Source organism: Rhinoraja longicauda, chromosome 9 (genome assembly GCF_053455715.1).
Source record: "Rhinoraja longicauda isolate Sanriku21f chromosome 9, sRhiLon1.1, whole genome shotgun sequence".
NCBI lineage: Eukaryota > Metazoa > Chordata > Chondrichthyes > Rajiformes > Arhynchobatidae > Rhinoraja > Rhinoraja longicauda.
In genome coordinates this window covers 13,367,812-13,385,381 of record NC_135961.1, presented here as the reverse complement: position 1 = coordinate 13,385,381, position 17,570 = coordinate 13,367,812, and the positions used below count along the sequence as shown (strand labels likewise).

Here is a 17,570-nt window from a genome sequence, read left to right as displayed (position 1 = left end):
ACATGAGTGCCAATGGTGGGGGCCGGGTATAATTCTGTTTTTTGGGAATGCTACCAATTATAACTCTAACAAATGTATGTGCACCCACGGAGAATGTCGGAGGGATTTTGCACAGTTCTTGTTCTGTACAGATTTTTAAAATCCTGAATAAAGTTTATTTTGATTTTTTTTTTACCTGTCTCTACCCACAGGCCATTCCAAAGGACACTCTTGAGCTAAACCTTCCACACGACACTTCACCTCAACGCAGCCTCACCCCACACAGCTGCTCCCAATAGGCAGTTCCACTAGTAGTGTCCGCCTTCCCTTTTAGACATCCACACAAAGTGGCCACTCAAGGATGCCAGCTGCTTTCAGCTGTAAACCTGAACCTGTCATGTGTATCAAAATACAGTTCTGCATGCTATCCAAGAAGTGTAAAAATGTCGAAACAAGCTATGTCATAAATTTGTTGCATGGAAACATTTGTGTACATATGAATGCTGGGTACCTTGAGTGTTTTAAAAATGGTGAATTTTTAAATGGACATGTTGCTTAACCAGATGCCAATGCTTTGGATTTTTCTTTGATGCGGTACCACTCTCTGCTCTCAGTCCCTGCTTACTGCACTGAATTTGGAGTGGATGTGGAGTACTAATCTTAAAAGCCCTATGTACCTTGCTTCAGGTAGTAAGATCAGCAGTACAAGAAAATAACTGCAGATGCTGGTACGAATCGAAGGTATTTATTCACAAATGCTGGAGTAACTCAGCAGGTCAGGCAGCATCTTGGGAGAGAAGGAATGGGTGACGTTTCGGGTCGAGACCCTTCTTCAGACTGATGTCAGGGGGGCGGGACAAAGGAAGGATTTAGGTGGAGACAGGAAGATAGATGGAGATCTGGGAAGGAGGAGGGGAAGAGAGGGACAGAGGAACTATCTAAAGTTGGAGAAGTCGATGTCGCCTTGGTGCCATCATCCAAAATTACCAACCCAAAAATGACACTGACCTGCTTTGATAGAAAGCATTTCCTGGCGTGAAGCTTTGGCTGTTGTGAAAGCTGAGATGATTGTTGAAGCTTTTAAATGTATCTAACATGTGTATTACAAATTATTTAAAAAAAGATAAACGATAAAGTTTATTTTAATTGTATTGAAACATTTCCTTAAAAATATTAAACTAATGTTAAATATTTAGAAATAACTTGCCTTTCCTACTACGTGTCCAAAATTTCCATTATCCATTCTTGGACTAATGGATGTGTTGTAACATGACTTCATGTATGACTTTCATGTAACATAACATGAAAGCCATAAAACTTTTTATTTTTGGTGTTATTATTACTTGTTTGAAAATGGTTTAAAAATGTTTGGGCAAATTTGCATAGTAGTAAATTAATTCTCGTATTTCTATAAAGTGTCATTACTTCAAAATTACTCTAGATTTATTTAGTTCCAGAATGCTGTTTTCGCAAAGCACGGTGTTCTCTGTCTTATTCCCTTTATCTCCATTGTGTATTGTTAAAATAGACCAAGTGGACCCGTTGGGCTCAAACCTCTCCTGCATTGGTGCAGCACCCTCTCCTCCCCACTACCCCTCCCCCCTTCCTCCCCTCCCCCCTTCCTCCTCCCCTCCCCCCTTCCTCCTCCCCTCCCCCTTCCTCCTCCCCCGCCCCCTTCCTCCTCCCCTCCCCCTTCCTCCTCCCCCTCCCCTCCCTCCCCTCCCTCCCTCCCTCCCTCCCTCCCTCCCTCCCTCCCTCCCTCACTCCCTCCCTCCCTCCCTCCCTCCCTCCCTCCCTCCCTCCCTCCTTCCCTCCTTCCCTCCTTCCCTATCCCCCTCCCCCTACTCCTCCCCTCCCTCCAATCCCCTTCCCCTTCCCCCCACTCCATCCCCCTCAACTGCCCTTATCCTCCTTCCTCCCCCCTCCCCCCTTCCCTCCCTCCATCCCTCCCTCCCTCCCTCCCTCCCTCCCTCCCCCCCACCCTCCCTCTCTGGGAGATAGATTTAAACTTTAAAATGTGAATAACTAAAAATATAACATCGATTTCAATGAAACTACTTCCATTAGCACCAGAGGGGTGACAGTGAGTAAGGTGGGCCTACAATTGTCATGCTATCGTGTACTGTTTTGGCTGTAGTTCAGGAACAAACAAACAAACAAACAAACAAACGAGAGTTTTAGTATATAGTTTGCAAATAAAATGAAATAAATGTTAAGTATAGGATGATGGCTCTGGAGTGACTCTCCCTAAAGTGGCATTGACATCCTATTTATGTGGCAGGTAACATTTACTTCTGTGAGAAGCTGTGGTCTGTAAATGTTGGGAAAAAATTTAAGCCCTGATTACTGATATTAGATTTTTCATAATTTCCCCCCAATTTTTCAAAATGGCCAGAACTGCTCTTGTCTCTGACAGCTCATAAAATGGATTCATCTTGAAATGTTCAACATTCCACCAACAGAGTTTTTTAAAGGCCAAATAGATCTTTAGTGAGGATGTTTGCTTGGAAGGATGCATTTCACCTAATGAGTAAAAATATACCAGCCAATGTCAAATGGCTGGGGAATTCTGGCCATGAAAGTGACATAGGGAATCAATTATTTTCTGGTTGCACCCTTGAAGCAACCATTGGGAATCCATGATGTTATATCAGTGCACATTCATCCAGTAATTATCACAGCAGAAACATTGGGGAATTCATCTGATTTGGCAAAAAAACAAGGCTCAACCAGTTTCGTTTCTGCCACATTCCCCAAAGTGAAGAGTTGAAACCCATGGGCATTATAAATCCCTACTGCTCAGTAAAACCAGAAAACAGTGGAAAAACAGAATAGTTTAGGTCGCATCGTCTGTCGTGTGTTACGATGTCTGACTAACAATGCGTTCTGAGAAATGGCCTCTGATCTGAAATATTTTTTCTCTTCCCACAGAATTGTCCTGACCTGCCAACAATTTCAAACATTTTCTATTTTTATTTAAGATTTCCAGGATCCCCAGTCACCTGGACTTCTTGCTACTACATCTTCCTAACGGAATGGATTGCTATCATTCTGTATGTAACTTATATAATGTAGAATCTTCCATTCTAGTGGAAGATTTTCTGCAAAGTGTTCATCCTCCATGAGTTCTAAAGGAGGATATAGCCATGGTTTATGGGTGGCAATGTACCGTTCAATCATTTGTTGTCATATCAAGACCAGCAGCAAGGAATCAAAGCAAAGTACCTCCTGTGGAGTACAGAGAAAAAAAAATCAATGTGTTAAAGAGGTCATCCATAATACTGGTGCACATAAAGAGCAAGGCGACATTACTCAATGTCTCCCCACTGACTGCGGCACTCCATGCGTTATGGTGAAGGGCTTTGAGAGGTTGGTTGCTTCACAAATCAACTCCTACCTTTGCACTGCCTGGACCCATTTCAGTTTGCCTGCTGTAGCACAAATCGACAGTGGATGCAACCTCACTAGCTCTCAACTCTGCACTGGACCACTTGGGCAACAGGAGCATGTATATTAGACATAGGAACATGTACTTATGGCATGGTGGCGTTGTGGTAGAGTACTGCCTTACCACGCCGGAGACGGGTTTGATCCTGACTACGGGTGGTTGTCTGTATTGAGTTTATCAGTTCCGCGCCAATTAGGTTAGTTGGCTTGGACATTTAATGTAAATTGTCCCTTGTGTGTGTAGGATAGTGATAGTGTGCTGGGATCGCTGGCCAGTGCGGACCTGGTGGTCCGAAGGACCTGTTTCTGCGCTGTATCGCAAAACTAAAAGGCTGTTGTACATTGATTACACCTCAGCGTTCAATACCATCATCCCTTTCAAGCTCATCATTAAACTTGGGGAACTATGTCCCTGCTTCTCCCTATAATCCTGCCTGGATTTCCTCATCGGCAGATTTCAGTCAGTACGAATTGGCAACACCTCCTCCCTGCTGATTATCGGTGCAGGGGCATCTCAAGGCTGTGTGCTCAGCCCCCTGCTGCTCTCTTTCTCTGCCCATGGCTGTGTAGCCAGACATAGCTCCAATGTCCACAATACATTTGCTGACAATACCACCATGTTTGGATGAATAATGGGAAACCCCAATTGAGAGTACAGGAGATGGATCAATACTCTAGTTAAGTGATGCAAGAGCATCAATCTTGCTCTCTATGTTTACAAGACTAAGGAGCTGATCGTTGCCTTCATGAAGGTCCCTGAGGGACCATGCACCTGTTTTCGTAGGCTGAACAGCAAAGAAGTCAGGTGCACCTCCCTGTCCTGACCCAGAACATTGATGCAATCACAAACAACGCTCACCAAAGCCTCTACTTGCTTAATAGTTTCAGGAGATTCAGCATGTCGCCGAATGCTGTATCAAACTTTAACCAATGTACAGTGGAGAACATACTAATCGGGTGCATCTCAGCCTGGTTTGGCAGTTGAGATGGTAATTAGATGGCTTCAGAATGAAGTAGTGGACATTGCCTGATCCATCACTCCTGTTAATACCTACACTATCGAAGGGATTAAAGGAAGCGCTACATCAAGAAGTCAGATAATATCATCAAAACCCTCATCCCCCGGGCCACCCTTTCATCTCACCGCTACCACTGGGATGAAGGTAGAGGAGCCTGAGGACCACTATCTCCAGTTAAAGAACAGTTTCTTCCTGGGTTCTTGAACCACCCTGCATAATCTTAACCACACTCCTATCTTATCACGATGTCTTATCACATAGTCTTATCACTGAACGACTATGGATTTTGCCATTTTAAGATTTCACAGCATACTCTGGCTTGCAGTATCATGGTCTGATTTACGTAGAATAATTGATAATCTATTGTACAGTTATTTATTGTGTTGCATTCATGTGCCTGTAAATCTTCAGCAAGTAATAATTTCATTGTTCTGGACCACCGCGTATGAAACGTAAACACTCTTATACTTGAGATATTTTCACTGCTTTAATTGAACAGCAGGTGTTTGTAATATGGTCTAGTTTCTGTATTATGATCTGTGCATGTTGAAACACCAGTTTCTTTTGAATCAAAAGTGTATCAGAACTGCAATGGCTCATGGGTCTTCTGAAAGACAACATAAAAAACCCACCAGAATTCAAATTGTCAACAAAGTGATCTTATCTATTAATCAGAGTCTACCTTTGTAATCTCTCCCAAGACTTCCCCTTTGACACACTTCTACAAATGGTAATTATTTTATACTATCTTTTCAGAAGAATGCAAATGCACCAGGTTTTTTTTACCAATACTTGACAATGAAATGCCAAATTAACTAACTATGGGGGTAACCCTGAAGTAAATGCTCCCTTTCCTGCCCTGTTAAAAGTAAATGTTCATTCTCCTTTACTACAAGAAATTCATGTGATCACAGCATTTTACTTTCTACTTTTAATGTTCTTATCTACTCTAATCTCCTCACACAATGTGAAGATCATTGCCGAACGATGTGATTGTCAGTTCTTGGGATACCACATACCAATCCCACAAGGCTGCCCTCCATCTATGCAATTTGATTCTGGGGCACTTCTGCTGGCTGCACATCTGGAGCTTCTGCTTGGGGAGCTTGAAACTGCCTCCTATGAGACCGTCAGATGCCTGGCTTGTGCTGCTCCCCTGACAAATGCAGGTCAGTTCCATCCTTCAGCATTGTACAGGCTGGTTGAAAAGCAACCTTAAAAACTCACCAGCGTCGGAGGCAGTAACTTGTATTTTGGTGCACTGGCATAATAGTAGCTGTCCAACCTCGTTCCTGTATAGCTAAGGAGAGAGATAGAGCACCTGGTTGAGTGGGCCCACAACAACAACCCTTCTCTCAACATCAACAAGACCAAGGAACTAATTGTTAACTTGGGAAAGGGGAAATCAGGAGACCATGTACCAGTTTTCATTGGTGGATCAGCGGTGGAGGGAGATAGCAGCCTCAAATTGCTAGGCATTAATATCTTGGATGACCTGTCCTGTGCTTAGCACATAGAAATGATCATGAAGAAAGTGTGCCAGGACCTCTGATTTCTTAGACTTTTGAAGAGATTCAGCATGTTAACAAATACTCCAACAAGCTTCTGCAGATTTACAGCAGAAAGCAGACTGGCTGACTGTGTTGTGGCCTGGTACAGAAATTCCATTGCACAGGATCACAAAATGCTGCAGAGAATGGTCAACGTAGCCCAGTCCATCACGGGCACATCCCTCCCCATCATTGAAAGCATAATTGGTACAGTAGGCAGTGAGAATGGGCCCGCACCTGTCCTCCACTATCACCCTGAGTACCGGCACACCACAGGGCTGTGTTCTGAGCCCCATGCTCTACTCCCTCTTCACACACGACTGTGTTCCTGCATTCGACACCAACACCATTGTCAAGTTTGCAGATGACACAACGGTGATCGGGCTGATCACCAACGGGGATGAAACAAACTATAGAGCGGAGGTGCAGAACCTGGCGGACTGGTGCTCGGATAACAACCTGTCCCTAAATACCACCAAGACCAAGGAGCTGATCATCAACTTCCGTAGGTCACATAACGGGGAATATGCCCCGATCTCTATCAATGGGGTCAGTGTGGAGAGAGTGTCCAGCTTCAAGTTTCTGGGCACTCACATTTCGGAGGACCTAACATGGTCCAATAACACTGCTGCGCTGGTCAAGAAGGCACAACAAAGACTGTTCTACTTAAGAACACTGAAAAAGTCTGGTCTACCCCAACAGCTGCTGAAGACCTTCTACCGCTGCACCATAGAGAGCATCCTAACGCATGGAATCCCTGTGTGGTACCTCAGCTGCACGGAGGCAGAAAGGAAAGCTCTACAGCGGGTAGTCCATAGAGCTCAGAGGGCCATCGGAACACAGCTACCAGACTTGGAGGGCATCTACAACACACGATGCCTCAGAAAAGCCACCAGCATCCACAAAGACTCTTCACACCCCTGCAACAGTCTGTTCGAACTCCTTCCATCGGGCAGACGATTCAAGGCCTTCTATGCCCGCACCTCCAGACTCAGGAACAGCTTCATCCCCAGGGCCATAGCTGCTATGAACCGGTCCTGCTGAGCCGGATGGCCACAACGCATAGATCAACTTGCACTTTACCCTGTCCAAAACTGTTACAACTGTTCGTTTCGTTGGGTTGCTGCTGTCTAAATTACCTAAATTAGTGCATCGTATGGGAGGCGCATTCCCAATCTCGTTGTACCCCTGGGTACAATGACAATAAAGATATATTGTATTGTATTGTATTGTATTGTAAACCATTGCCGACTGTTACACAAAGTGCTTAATTTGACCCACAACTTGCATCTAACCAACTTGGTGAAGACTCTGGTCGAAAAATGATGCTTCTTTGTCGAGCTGTCAGGAAAGAAAAGTCACAGGCGCAGGCAAAAAAAGGCCTCCCTCAAGGAAGTGTCCTGGCATCCACCTTATTCAATATCTATGTTAATGACCAAGTCAAGTCAAGTCAAGTCAAATTTATTTGTCACATACACATACTCGATGTGCAGTGAAATGAAAGTGGCAATGCCTGCGGGTTGTGCACAAAAATAATTACAGTTACAGCATATAAATAAAGTTAATAAGTTACTAAACATAGCACAAAAAGTGTCGACAAAAATTTAGTCTCTGGGGTTATCAAAGTTGACAGTCCTGATGGCCTGTGGGAAGAAGCTCCGTCTCATCCTCTCCGTTTTCACAGCGTGACAGCGGAGGCGTTTGCCTGACCGTAGCATCTGGAACAGTCCGTTACTGGGGTGGCAGGGGTCCCTCATGATCTTGCTTGCTCTGGATCTGCACCTCCTGATGTATAGGTCCTGCAGGGGGACGAGTGTAGTTCCCATGGTGCGTTCTGCCGAACGCACTACTCTCTGCAGGGCCATCCTGTCCTGGGCAGAGCTGTTCCCAAACCAGACTGTAATGTTGCCGGACAGGATGCTCTCTACAGCCCCAGTCTATCCATCCCAACACCAGGAGTTTCATTTATGCAGATGACCTGTGTATTACAACCGAAAGTGCTGACTTCCTTGAGGCAGAAGCTTCTCTGTGTGAGGCTTTAGTCAACCTGTCCTAATACTACAAAGAGAATCACCTGAGAGCCAATCCATCTAAAACCCAAGTCTGCACCTTCCACTTGAAGAACAAGTATGCAAATCGAAGGTTGATCATATGGAATGGAGTCAGATTGGAGCACTGTGACAGTCCAGTCTGTCTCGGTGTGACTCTTGATCGATCTCTGACCTACAAAGCACAAATCACCAAGCTTAAAGGAAAAGTCAGTTCTAGAAAATTTTGAAAGTACCTCAAAATGGGGAGCAAATTCTAAAGCCATTCGATCAGCAGCTCTGGCTCTCTGTTTCTCCACTGCTGAGTATGCCTGCGCAGTGTGGGAGCGCTCAATTCATGCAGGGAAGATTGATCCTGTGCTGAACACAAGCTGTCACTGCATCAGTGAATGCATGAAACCTACCAAGACTGACAACATCTACCTACTCTCTGGCATTGCACCTCCTGGAATCAGAAGAGCTGTAGCCAGTCAAAAAGAACGCCTCAGACAATCAGAGGATGAAAGACCCCATACATGACCACCCTTTGCTACCTCAGCATTTGAAATCACGCAGGTTTCCTCTTTTCTGTCCATCCCCTGGACTGCAGAGCATCGTCCAGAAGGCTCAAACTCTAGGAAGAGAGACTAGAGAAATCTCCAGAAGACATTCACATGGCAATCGATCCCTCTGAGAAACTCCCACCAGGTTCCGACCAACCGTGGATAACCTGGCGCAGTCTCAACAGACTGCAGATAGGCTTGGGGAGGAGCAAATCGAACATGTTGAAGTGGGGATATACTGAAGATGCGGCAGACTGCGAGTGTGGACGGGGCCTCCAGACTATGGAACATCTCCTGAGCTGTGACATGCTGCATGACATATGCACTGCAAAGGATCTTGCAGATGGGCGGCACGGTAGCGCAGCGGTAGAGTTGCTGCTTTACAGCGAATGCAGCGCCGGAGACTCAGGTTCGATCCTGACTACGGGTGCTGCACTGTAAGGAGTTTGTACGTTCTCCCCGTGACCTGCGTGGGTTTTCTCCGAGATCTTCGGTTTCCTCCCACACTCCAAAGACGTACAGGTATGTAGGTTAATTGGCTGGGTAAATGTAAAAATTGTCCCTAGTGGGTGTAGGATAGTGTTAATGTACGGGGATCGCTGGGCGGCACGGACTTGGAGGGCCGAAAAGGCCTGTTTCCGGCTGTATATATATGATATGATATGCCAATGACGTGGCACTAAAATTTGCTCGCAATTGGAAAACAGCTGTGTGATGACATGAATAAATAAATAAATTGAAAGCATCAATGTGAGGTACTGTCAGACGAAGGCAGCATCTATTATCAAGGATCCCCATCACCTGTGGCGTCCCTTCTTCTCGATTCTACCATTGGCAGGAGGTGCAGAAGCTTGAAGTCACACACCATTAGCTACTTTATATGACTGTTATGTTGCTGCAAACCACATTTGCATTGTACCGGTATCTCACTGTACTTGTGCTTATGACAATAAATTTGACTTGACTAACCCGTAATGTCATCCCACCATTATGGTAGTATTCTCCCTTGAGGAAGTCTTTATTGGGCTTGGCTGTCACATTTGATGCTGGCCATGAGACAAAGACATTCCAGATTTGTTTTAATGAAGCAGCTCATTCAAAATCACAAGTGTTGGTTCATGATATAATCCCAGATGCTAAAGGTTGCAAATGGAGCCTGTAACGTGTTTACTGTCTCAGTTCAATTTACCATTCTTACACTCCTGTGCTCAGGTAAGATTGTGCTTGTGTATAATAATTTTTTGCTCAATTGAATGCCAAAAAAAGGAATTTCACTGTACCCAGGTATATGTGACAATAAAGTACCATTGAACCACTAACTTCACAGCTTTCATCTGGTTGGAATATTTCTCTTTTTTTGGGGAGCAAGCAAAAAAACATGACTACAATCTTGCAGCAGCTTGGACCTTACTGTAAGAATGATGCATCCTTAACCTGAATCTGTGAATCATCTAAGGTCGACATGCTGGAGTAACTCAGCGGGACAGGCAGCATCTGTTACTGTAACCTATTTGCCCCACCCACCCTCAGATAATGGTGGGAAAATAAATGACTGGAAAGGCTATGAAAATATTTAGGGACTTGCATGACTTCTGGTCTTCAGCAACCTTCGTCTTATCAAAATGAGTCATTGTTTCCCTGGAAGGAAGAGATTTTGATTCTCTACCTCATTTCATGACCATCATTATTCTCCACAACGCCTTTCTCTGTTCCATGATTCTGTATAAAAGACCTTGGAGAATATGATTGCAAAATGGATAAACACTGTCTATGTGCGCTGATGGAAAAAGAGATAAATCTTTTACCTATTTACTGTGCAACAGGAATGCCATGGCAACTGCTTGAGTTTGCTGCTACCAACCTGCATTTTGATTGAGTCCCGAGAGCATTGTTCATCCTTGGCGTCTCCTCTGCATGAAAGCAGAGGTCTTAAATATTGTACATGTCCCTTCCCAGCCCTACCACACTGCCTCATCACCTGAATTAATACAAATTGCTCTTTAAACAATATTAAATTCTAAAAATGTGGCTAGAATCTGGGCGTTACGGTGGCGCAGCGGTAGAGTTGCTGCTTTACAGTGCCAGAGACCCGGGTTCGATCCTGACTACGGGTACTGTCTGTACGGAGTTTGTATGTTCTCCCCGTGACTGCGTGAGTTTTCTCCGGGTGCTCTGGCTTCCTCCCACACGCCAAAGATGTACAGGTTTATAGGTTATTAGGCTTGGTAAAATTGTAAATTGTCCTTAGTGTGTAGGATAGTGTTATTGCGAGTGGATTGCTGGTCAGTGCGGACCTGGTGGGCCGAAGGGTCTGTTTCTAAACTAAACTAAAATCTGGAAGTTACCGACCTGGTGATATTTCCATGAAAAAGGTGGAAGGAACGATTGAAAGATTTGCCTGCAAGTAAGAAATGCTAAGAAAACAAATTATCTCACTGATTTGTCTAATATTTTAGTACATTCATGTAGAGGTTTACTGATTTTATCAAAATCTGAATTCTCTCAAGAGAGAAAAATAACTAGTTAAACAGCATGGCCACAGTCAACATGCCTTTAAACTTCATCTGGGAATGTATGGAATTCTTAGGGGAGAAGAAACTGGCATTCAGTGTAAATAGAAACAGAAACATAAAAAATAGGTGCAGGAGTAGGCCATTCGGCCCTTCGAGCCAGCACCACAATTCAATATGTTCATGGCTGATCATCTAAAATCAGTACCCCATTCCGGCTTTCTCCCCATATCCCTTGATTACGTTAGCCCTAAGATCTATATTTAACTCCCTCTTGAATAGAATTACGAGATGCCTCTTCTTTTCATAAGCCTGCCAGGCAAGACACTATTTTTGAGGACCTTTTTTGAATATCAACTAGAAGATAATGATTCTGTTCCTGTATTTCATCTACAAATAGGTGTGATTTTATCTGGGGTACTATTTGTGGCCTTATTCTCACCCCCTGCTCCCTTCTACAGCTCCTCTGGCTGGACATGCATTAGAAATCACAATGTATTGTGATGGTCAGTAATTCAATCTTACAACATGTTCAATGCCTTTCCATTGGTGCAATCTTGATCACTTCCAGCAATTTATTAGCAGTATTTAAGTCTCCCTCCTCCCCTACCCACCCTTTACCCAGTGGACATCACTGTTTTATATCTCAATTGAAATTCTATTTACATTCTATGTGGTCAGTAAGTCGCACAATCTGTGGGTAATGCAGATTTAAGTGTAACTAAGAGACTCATGCATTTCTAATTCGTAAGGATGTTGAAGTTAATAAAGGATTCCTTTTAGGGTTGATGTTGCAAAATGGGAAATCATTGCATCAATGATATCCTGGTTGACTATTATTCTTCATATTTTATAATCATCAATTTTTCTCCTGTCAGTGCATGTGTTTCTTAATCTTTACTCTCATTGTTTATTGATAAGTTTGATTGTTTGAAATCAGTTTTATGAAGAATTCATGCATTCATTAACATTGCTATTTCACTTGTAGGTTGTTTACAAAAACAATGATGTCCGTTTGGAATTATCACGACTTGCAAAGCAAGGAGATCGCAAGATGAAGATTCACGGAATGGTGGCCTTCAAATGTGAGAATGTTGCGACACTTGATCCAATCACATTTGAAACCCCCGAGTCATTTATATCGCTACCAAAGTGGAATGCAAAGAAGACAGGATCGATCTCATTTGACTTCCGCACCACTGAGCCAAATGGGCTGATCCTTTTTAGCCACGGCAAGCCACGACACCAAAAAGATGCTAAAAATCCGCGAATAGTAAAGGTGGACTTTTTTGCCATCGAAATGCTAGATGGACACTTATACCTTCTGCTAGATATGGGATCTGGTGCTATCAAAACAAAAGCCACTCAAAGAAAAGTGAACGATGGGGACTGGTATCACGTGGATTTTCAGAGAGATGGAAGATCAGGTATGACTTTCTATTATCCATTATTTTCTTAAGACCACAAAATAAATTGAGAGCGGGGAAGATATGTCTAAAAACATTGAGGTATTGCACTTTGGTTTTGATATTGTCCAAGTGTATCTGATGTTGAATTTGAGGTTGAAACCTCTGTCCACCCTATTTAAAAACAGCAGCCTAAAGTTCCTGTGAGCCAGATGTGTAATGCACAACTTGTAGTACTTGCGGTAAGACCAAAGGCAGGTGAAGGCATTAATTTAAGAAAAAAAACTGTGGAGAGAGTTGGCATTTGGAAATAGGTGCAGAATTGGTGGACATAGACATTCATTGCAAAGTTGACAATACCACTCTTTATGTGTGTCTAAAATGTTGCATATCTTGCCAGAGTTACATTCTAAACCATTGCACTGGAAAGCCATTGGCCTCGGTGAATGTGGTCAGTGCAGAGGTCACCATTGTAATGGTTCTGGAATTACTGCTTGGATTGTTTCACTGTGAAATTTCTACACTAAGACTTTCAGTCAAAATTAGTACCCAGAAAGTCAGAAGAAAGTGAGTCTGATTTATTTAGGAATAACAATTGTGTGAAGTCATTTGTTACAATATCATGCAGCACGTGATGGAAGAAAATTAACCATTTGTTCAAGATTATTCATTGATCCACTTTTTAAGTTGCACCTAACTCTTCAACCTGCTTCACACATGGCGAAGCATAGCTAATAAATGAATAATACGCAAACAGTGAAATTCAATATCGTCTCATTAGATAGATCAAAGTTTGAATTTGTAAACATTGTGCTTAGTATTAGCTTTATAAACTAAATTTAATAATGCAAGTGCAGGATAAAAATACAGTTGTTAGCATTAATCAGCGATGGAATAAATTGTTTTTTAATACCCCCATGTGAGAAGTTGAAGAAAAACATTCTTCATCCCTTTGGACTACGTGAGGTGCACCTACACTTCGAGTCATGGAGTCCCAGAGCATCATCAGGGAAATAGGCCAGGCCAACTCGTCCATGTTGACCAAGATGCCTAGCTGAGCTTTAGCAGTAGAATTCATAGAATAATCTTTCATGACCTAAAGTATTTACTAAAAGTTTGGTTGTATGAATAGAAAAACATTGATGCTTCCCAAATTCCAATTGAACATTTTATCTAGTCTCAATTGTGAAGTCTTGCATGTAATGATTTGATCCTGTGAAAGATTTCAACATAACTTCTTATTGCAGTTTTTCAGTGCAGATGGTATTTTGCACTTTATTATATTCATGAAGGCTTTTATTTTTTTTCCACATGTTCAACCCTAATCTGAGAATGATGCACATTTTTACAATTTCACCTTTTCAAGGGTAATCAGAAATCTATCCAAGGTCCAGATTAACAAATGGAATACACGATCAATTTACAAAGCCACTGTACCATTCCATAAGGCCATAAATTACGAAACTCTTTCTCTTCATTTCATTAAATCCTGGCATACGTACAGAATATTGATTGCTGTTAATTTGCTCTTTTTAAAAAATCCAATGGTTTTCTTTTGCAATTTTCTTTTTTGTTGTGTAAATTGTGGCAAGAATTATTCCAAGAACAAGCAGACCATAAATGGGATAGTTTGCTTATAAACAGAAGTGAAATATGTCAATTGTCGAAGCTGCTTTTAATGCTTATTTAGGAGTGATAAGCCATAAGATATTAGTTTTGTATGGCACGTTATAAATTTGCATGTTAATACCTTCTTAATATTTAAGAAATATCTACTTCAGGAAACAAAAAAGTGAACATTTTGGATGATGGAAGCTTCAGAGCTTAAAGCTGTTGTATTATTAAGCTTTGCTTCACCTAATTCCTTTCTATATTTGTTAATGATTACTCTGATTTAAACTTTCTAAACTATGGCGAGTCTTTATTCTGTGGGGCACACTGGCACTGCGGTAGATACCCAGATACACCAGATACCCTGGTTCGATCCTGAGTGCTGTCTGTACAGAGTTTGTACGTTCAACCCATGACTGCATAGGTTTTTTCCGGGAGCTCCGGTTTCCTCCCACATTCCAATGATGCAGAGGTTTGTAGGTTAATTGGTTTCTGTAAATTGTGTGTAGGATAGTGTTTAGTGTACGGAGTGATCGCTGGTCAGTGCACACTCGGTGGGCCAAAGGGCCTGTTTCCGTGCTGTATCTCTAAACTCAACTAATGTTCAAAGTAAATTCACATGCATAATGTCCTTCCATTTTTTTCTAATTAAATGGCAGAATAGCTGCACCATGTTGAAATTTCAACAGATGTGTGTGCAAAACATATTTTGATATTTTCATCTCTAGCCACAATGTTCAAAAATAATTATGGCCAGACTTACATTTCCTTCTAGAGGAATAGAATTCCCAGTTTCAAATATTTTATGATAAAAATGACATCAAGGAAAATAAATTACATCTCAACACAATTGTTTGACAGTGGATCATATTCGTGTAAGTGTAGAGTCAACCATTTTAGTCCACCTGGGCTTGGAAAATTACTCATCTCAATTACACATGTGGTGTGTAGTCAGTGGGCATATGTACGTACACATCTCCCATATGTCTACTGGTGAAACTCTCAAGCCCAAAATATCACAGCCAATAGATCTTTTCAATCCGGGCAGCGTGTTCGTGTCTGTCAGCACTCTGCTTGCAAACTTTCCGACCTTGGATTTTCCCAAACCATCTGCCAATGGATCAAGGACTTCCTGACCAACCGCCCCCAGACCGTCAAAATAGGCCCTCACCTCTCCTCCACCATTACACTGAGCACCGGCTCACCACAGGGCTGTGTGTTGAGCCCCATCCTTTACTCCCTCTACACTCACGACTGCGCCCCCACCCATCCCACCAACACCATCATCAAGTTCGCGGATGACACGACTGTGGTTGGACTCATCTCAGAAGGAGATGAGACAGCCTATAGGGATGAAATCCAAAGGCTGGCAGCATGGTGTTCAGTGAACAATCTGGTCCTGAACTCCTCCAAAACAAAGGAACTTATAATTGACTTTAGAAAAACCAGTGGAGATTACGACCCACTCTACATCAATGGGGTCTGTGTGGAAAGGGTACCAGCTTTCAGGTTCCTGGGTACGCACATCGCAGAGGATCTTACCTGGTCTACCAACACCATCACCACAGTAAAGAAGGCACAGCAGAGACTCCACTTCCTGAGGATCCTCAGGAAAACCAACCTGCAGGAGAAGCTCATGTTGTCCTTCTATCGCTGCTCCATCGAGAGTGTGCTGGCATACTGTATAACCACATGGTATGCCAGCTGCTCAGAAAAGGACAGGAAGGCCCTTCAGAGGGTCATCACGACGGCCCAGAAGATCATCGGCTGCTCACTGCCCTCCCTGGAGCACCTGTTCAGCCTACGCTGCCTCAGTAGAGCAGGCAAAATAATAAAAGATCCATCCCACCCCGGCCACCGTCTGTTTGTTCATCTGCCCTCTGGTCGACGTTTCAGGTCGATCAAATCCCGAACAAACAGACTTAAGAACAGTTTTTACCCCAGGGCCATACGAGAACTGAACACTACCTTTGCACTAGGCAACACCGTTAAAAAATCTTGTACTTAATATAATTGTATTTAATTGTATTTATGTATTTATTTGTTTTTGCATTTATTGCATATACGTTTGTACGCACCGTCAGGATTGGCTATTTTTTAATTTCGTTGTACTCGTTGCAATGACAATAAATGAATATTATTATTATTATTATTATTATTATTATTATTATACGTTATTAGTTGCCATCTCGCTCCAAGCAAGCCAAGATCTTTTCCATCAGCAAACTAGCTTGACAGTGACATTTCCATGATTCACTGGATCATCTCATTAAAATCAAAATCATTGAATCTCCTTGTCTCACTGGACTGCTTGCTTATGGATGTTCATGAAACATCATTCTTTCCTTGTCATTTATATCATTTCTTTGATCTACTTATGAGCTTGAATAATGGTTGAGGCGTTCTCTCTCCGTTCCAGTGTTACTGCCAAGCTGCACAATAGTTTTCCTGTTGGAAACGTTTACTATGTTTGCTCTTTGGAGGAAATAAATAAGGAATATAAAAGCCATACTAGGTCAGCCAGTTTACATCTGAAATGGTCACTCTACCAAAGACCAAAATTTCAGATGATAATACTCTCATCACTACTTTTATTTATATGGGTTTGCAATTTAATGGGAGAGATTTCTTTGGTTATAGGAGTTTAAAAATCAAAAATCATAAAACACCTGTTGAGTATGCATTTGCCATAATTTTTACACAGCCAGATGCATTGCATGCAATTGTGTTGTCTCCCAAGCCCTGGATACCTTACAACAATAAGGTTTAAATTATATTCACACACATTGCATTTGGATGTCGATTATGGTCTGACGAACAGGATTTATCTGAGTTCGGGACAACCTGTTTGTTAAATCATCAGTGAGTTGTTTTTCAAGAACAACATTTTTTTGTCATCAGATGTAAGAATATTCTGCTCAAAACATCAATTAATACGTGCCAATCTCTGTGCCTCCTCACTAATCGGATTGGACAACACTTCTCAATGGCCTCTTGGATTTGCCTGCCTTCTTGTGGCTATTATCCTTGGGTTTAATTATTGTGGTCAAATAATTTTCTCCTTGCGAATTATTTTCACTTTTTAGATTCACTTTTTCTTCATCTCTCTCGAACCAATCATGCCCGAAGCGTTTTATCCCTTGTCCCCGAGTATCCGACTTCCATAAATTGCTACGATGCCCCTGGCTTTTGCCCTCATGAGATTTCTGATCCAACCTTGCCAACGCATGTCCCATTCTGTCCCCAAGTGCTACATTGTTTTCTGACTAATTGTCTGCTGCAGACCTTACCACGCCACAGCTAGAGGTCCCATAATTCTATCTGTTTAACTATGTGTTGGGCAAAAAACTGAATAAAAGTAAGATGAAGAAGTCCTGATATTAAATTGAGCAGGATCTTAGTCTTCTTGTGATTTACGGGATTTCAGTCTGCAACAGCATTCCCTTCCCACTCCTTTA

The 17,570-nt window shown here is 42.5% G+C and overlaps 1 protein-coding gene across 28 annotated transcripts in view; it reads left to right on the top strand.

Moving 5' to 3' along the window:
* Positions 1 to 17,570, top strand: part of nrxn1a (neurexin 1a) — a 1,341,442-nt gene that overhangs the window by 614,027 nt on the left and 709,845 nt on the right. For all 28 annotated transcript variants that reach the window (XM_078404791.1, XM_078404790.1, XM_078404793.1 and 25 more), the window contains one exon: positions 12,084 to 12,522. In XM_078404791.1, the coding sequence (XP_078260917.1) occupies positions 12,084 to 12,522 (439 nt within the window). The remainder of the gene's footprint in view (positions 1 to 12,083; positions 12,523 to 17,570) is intronic.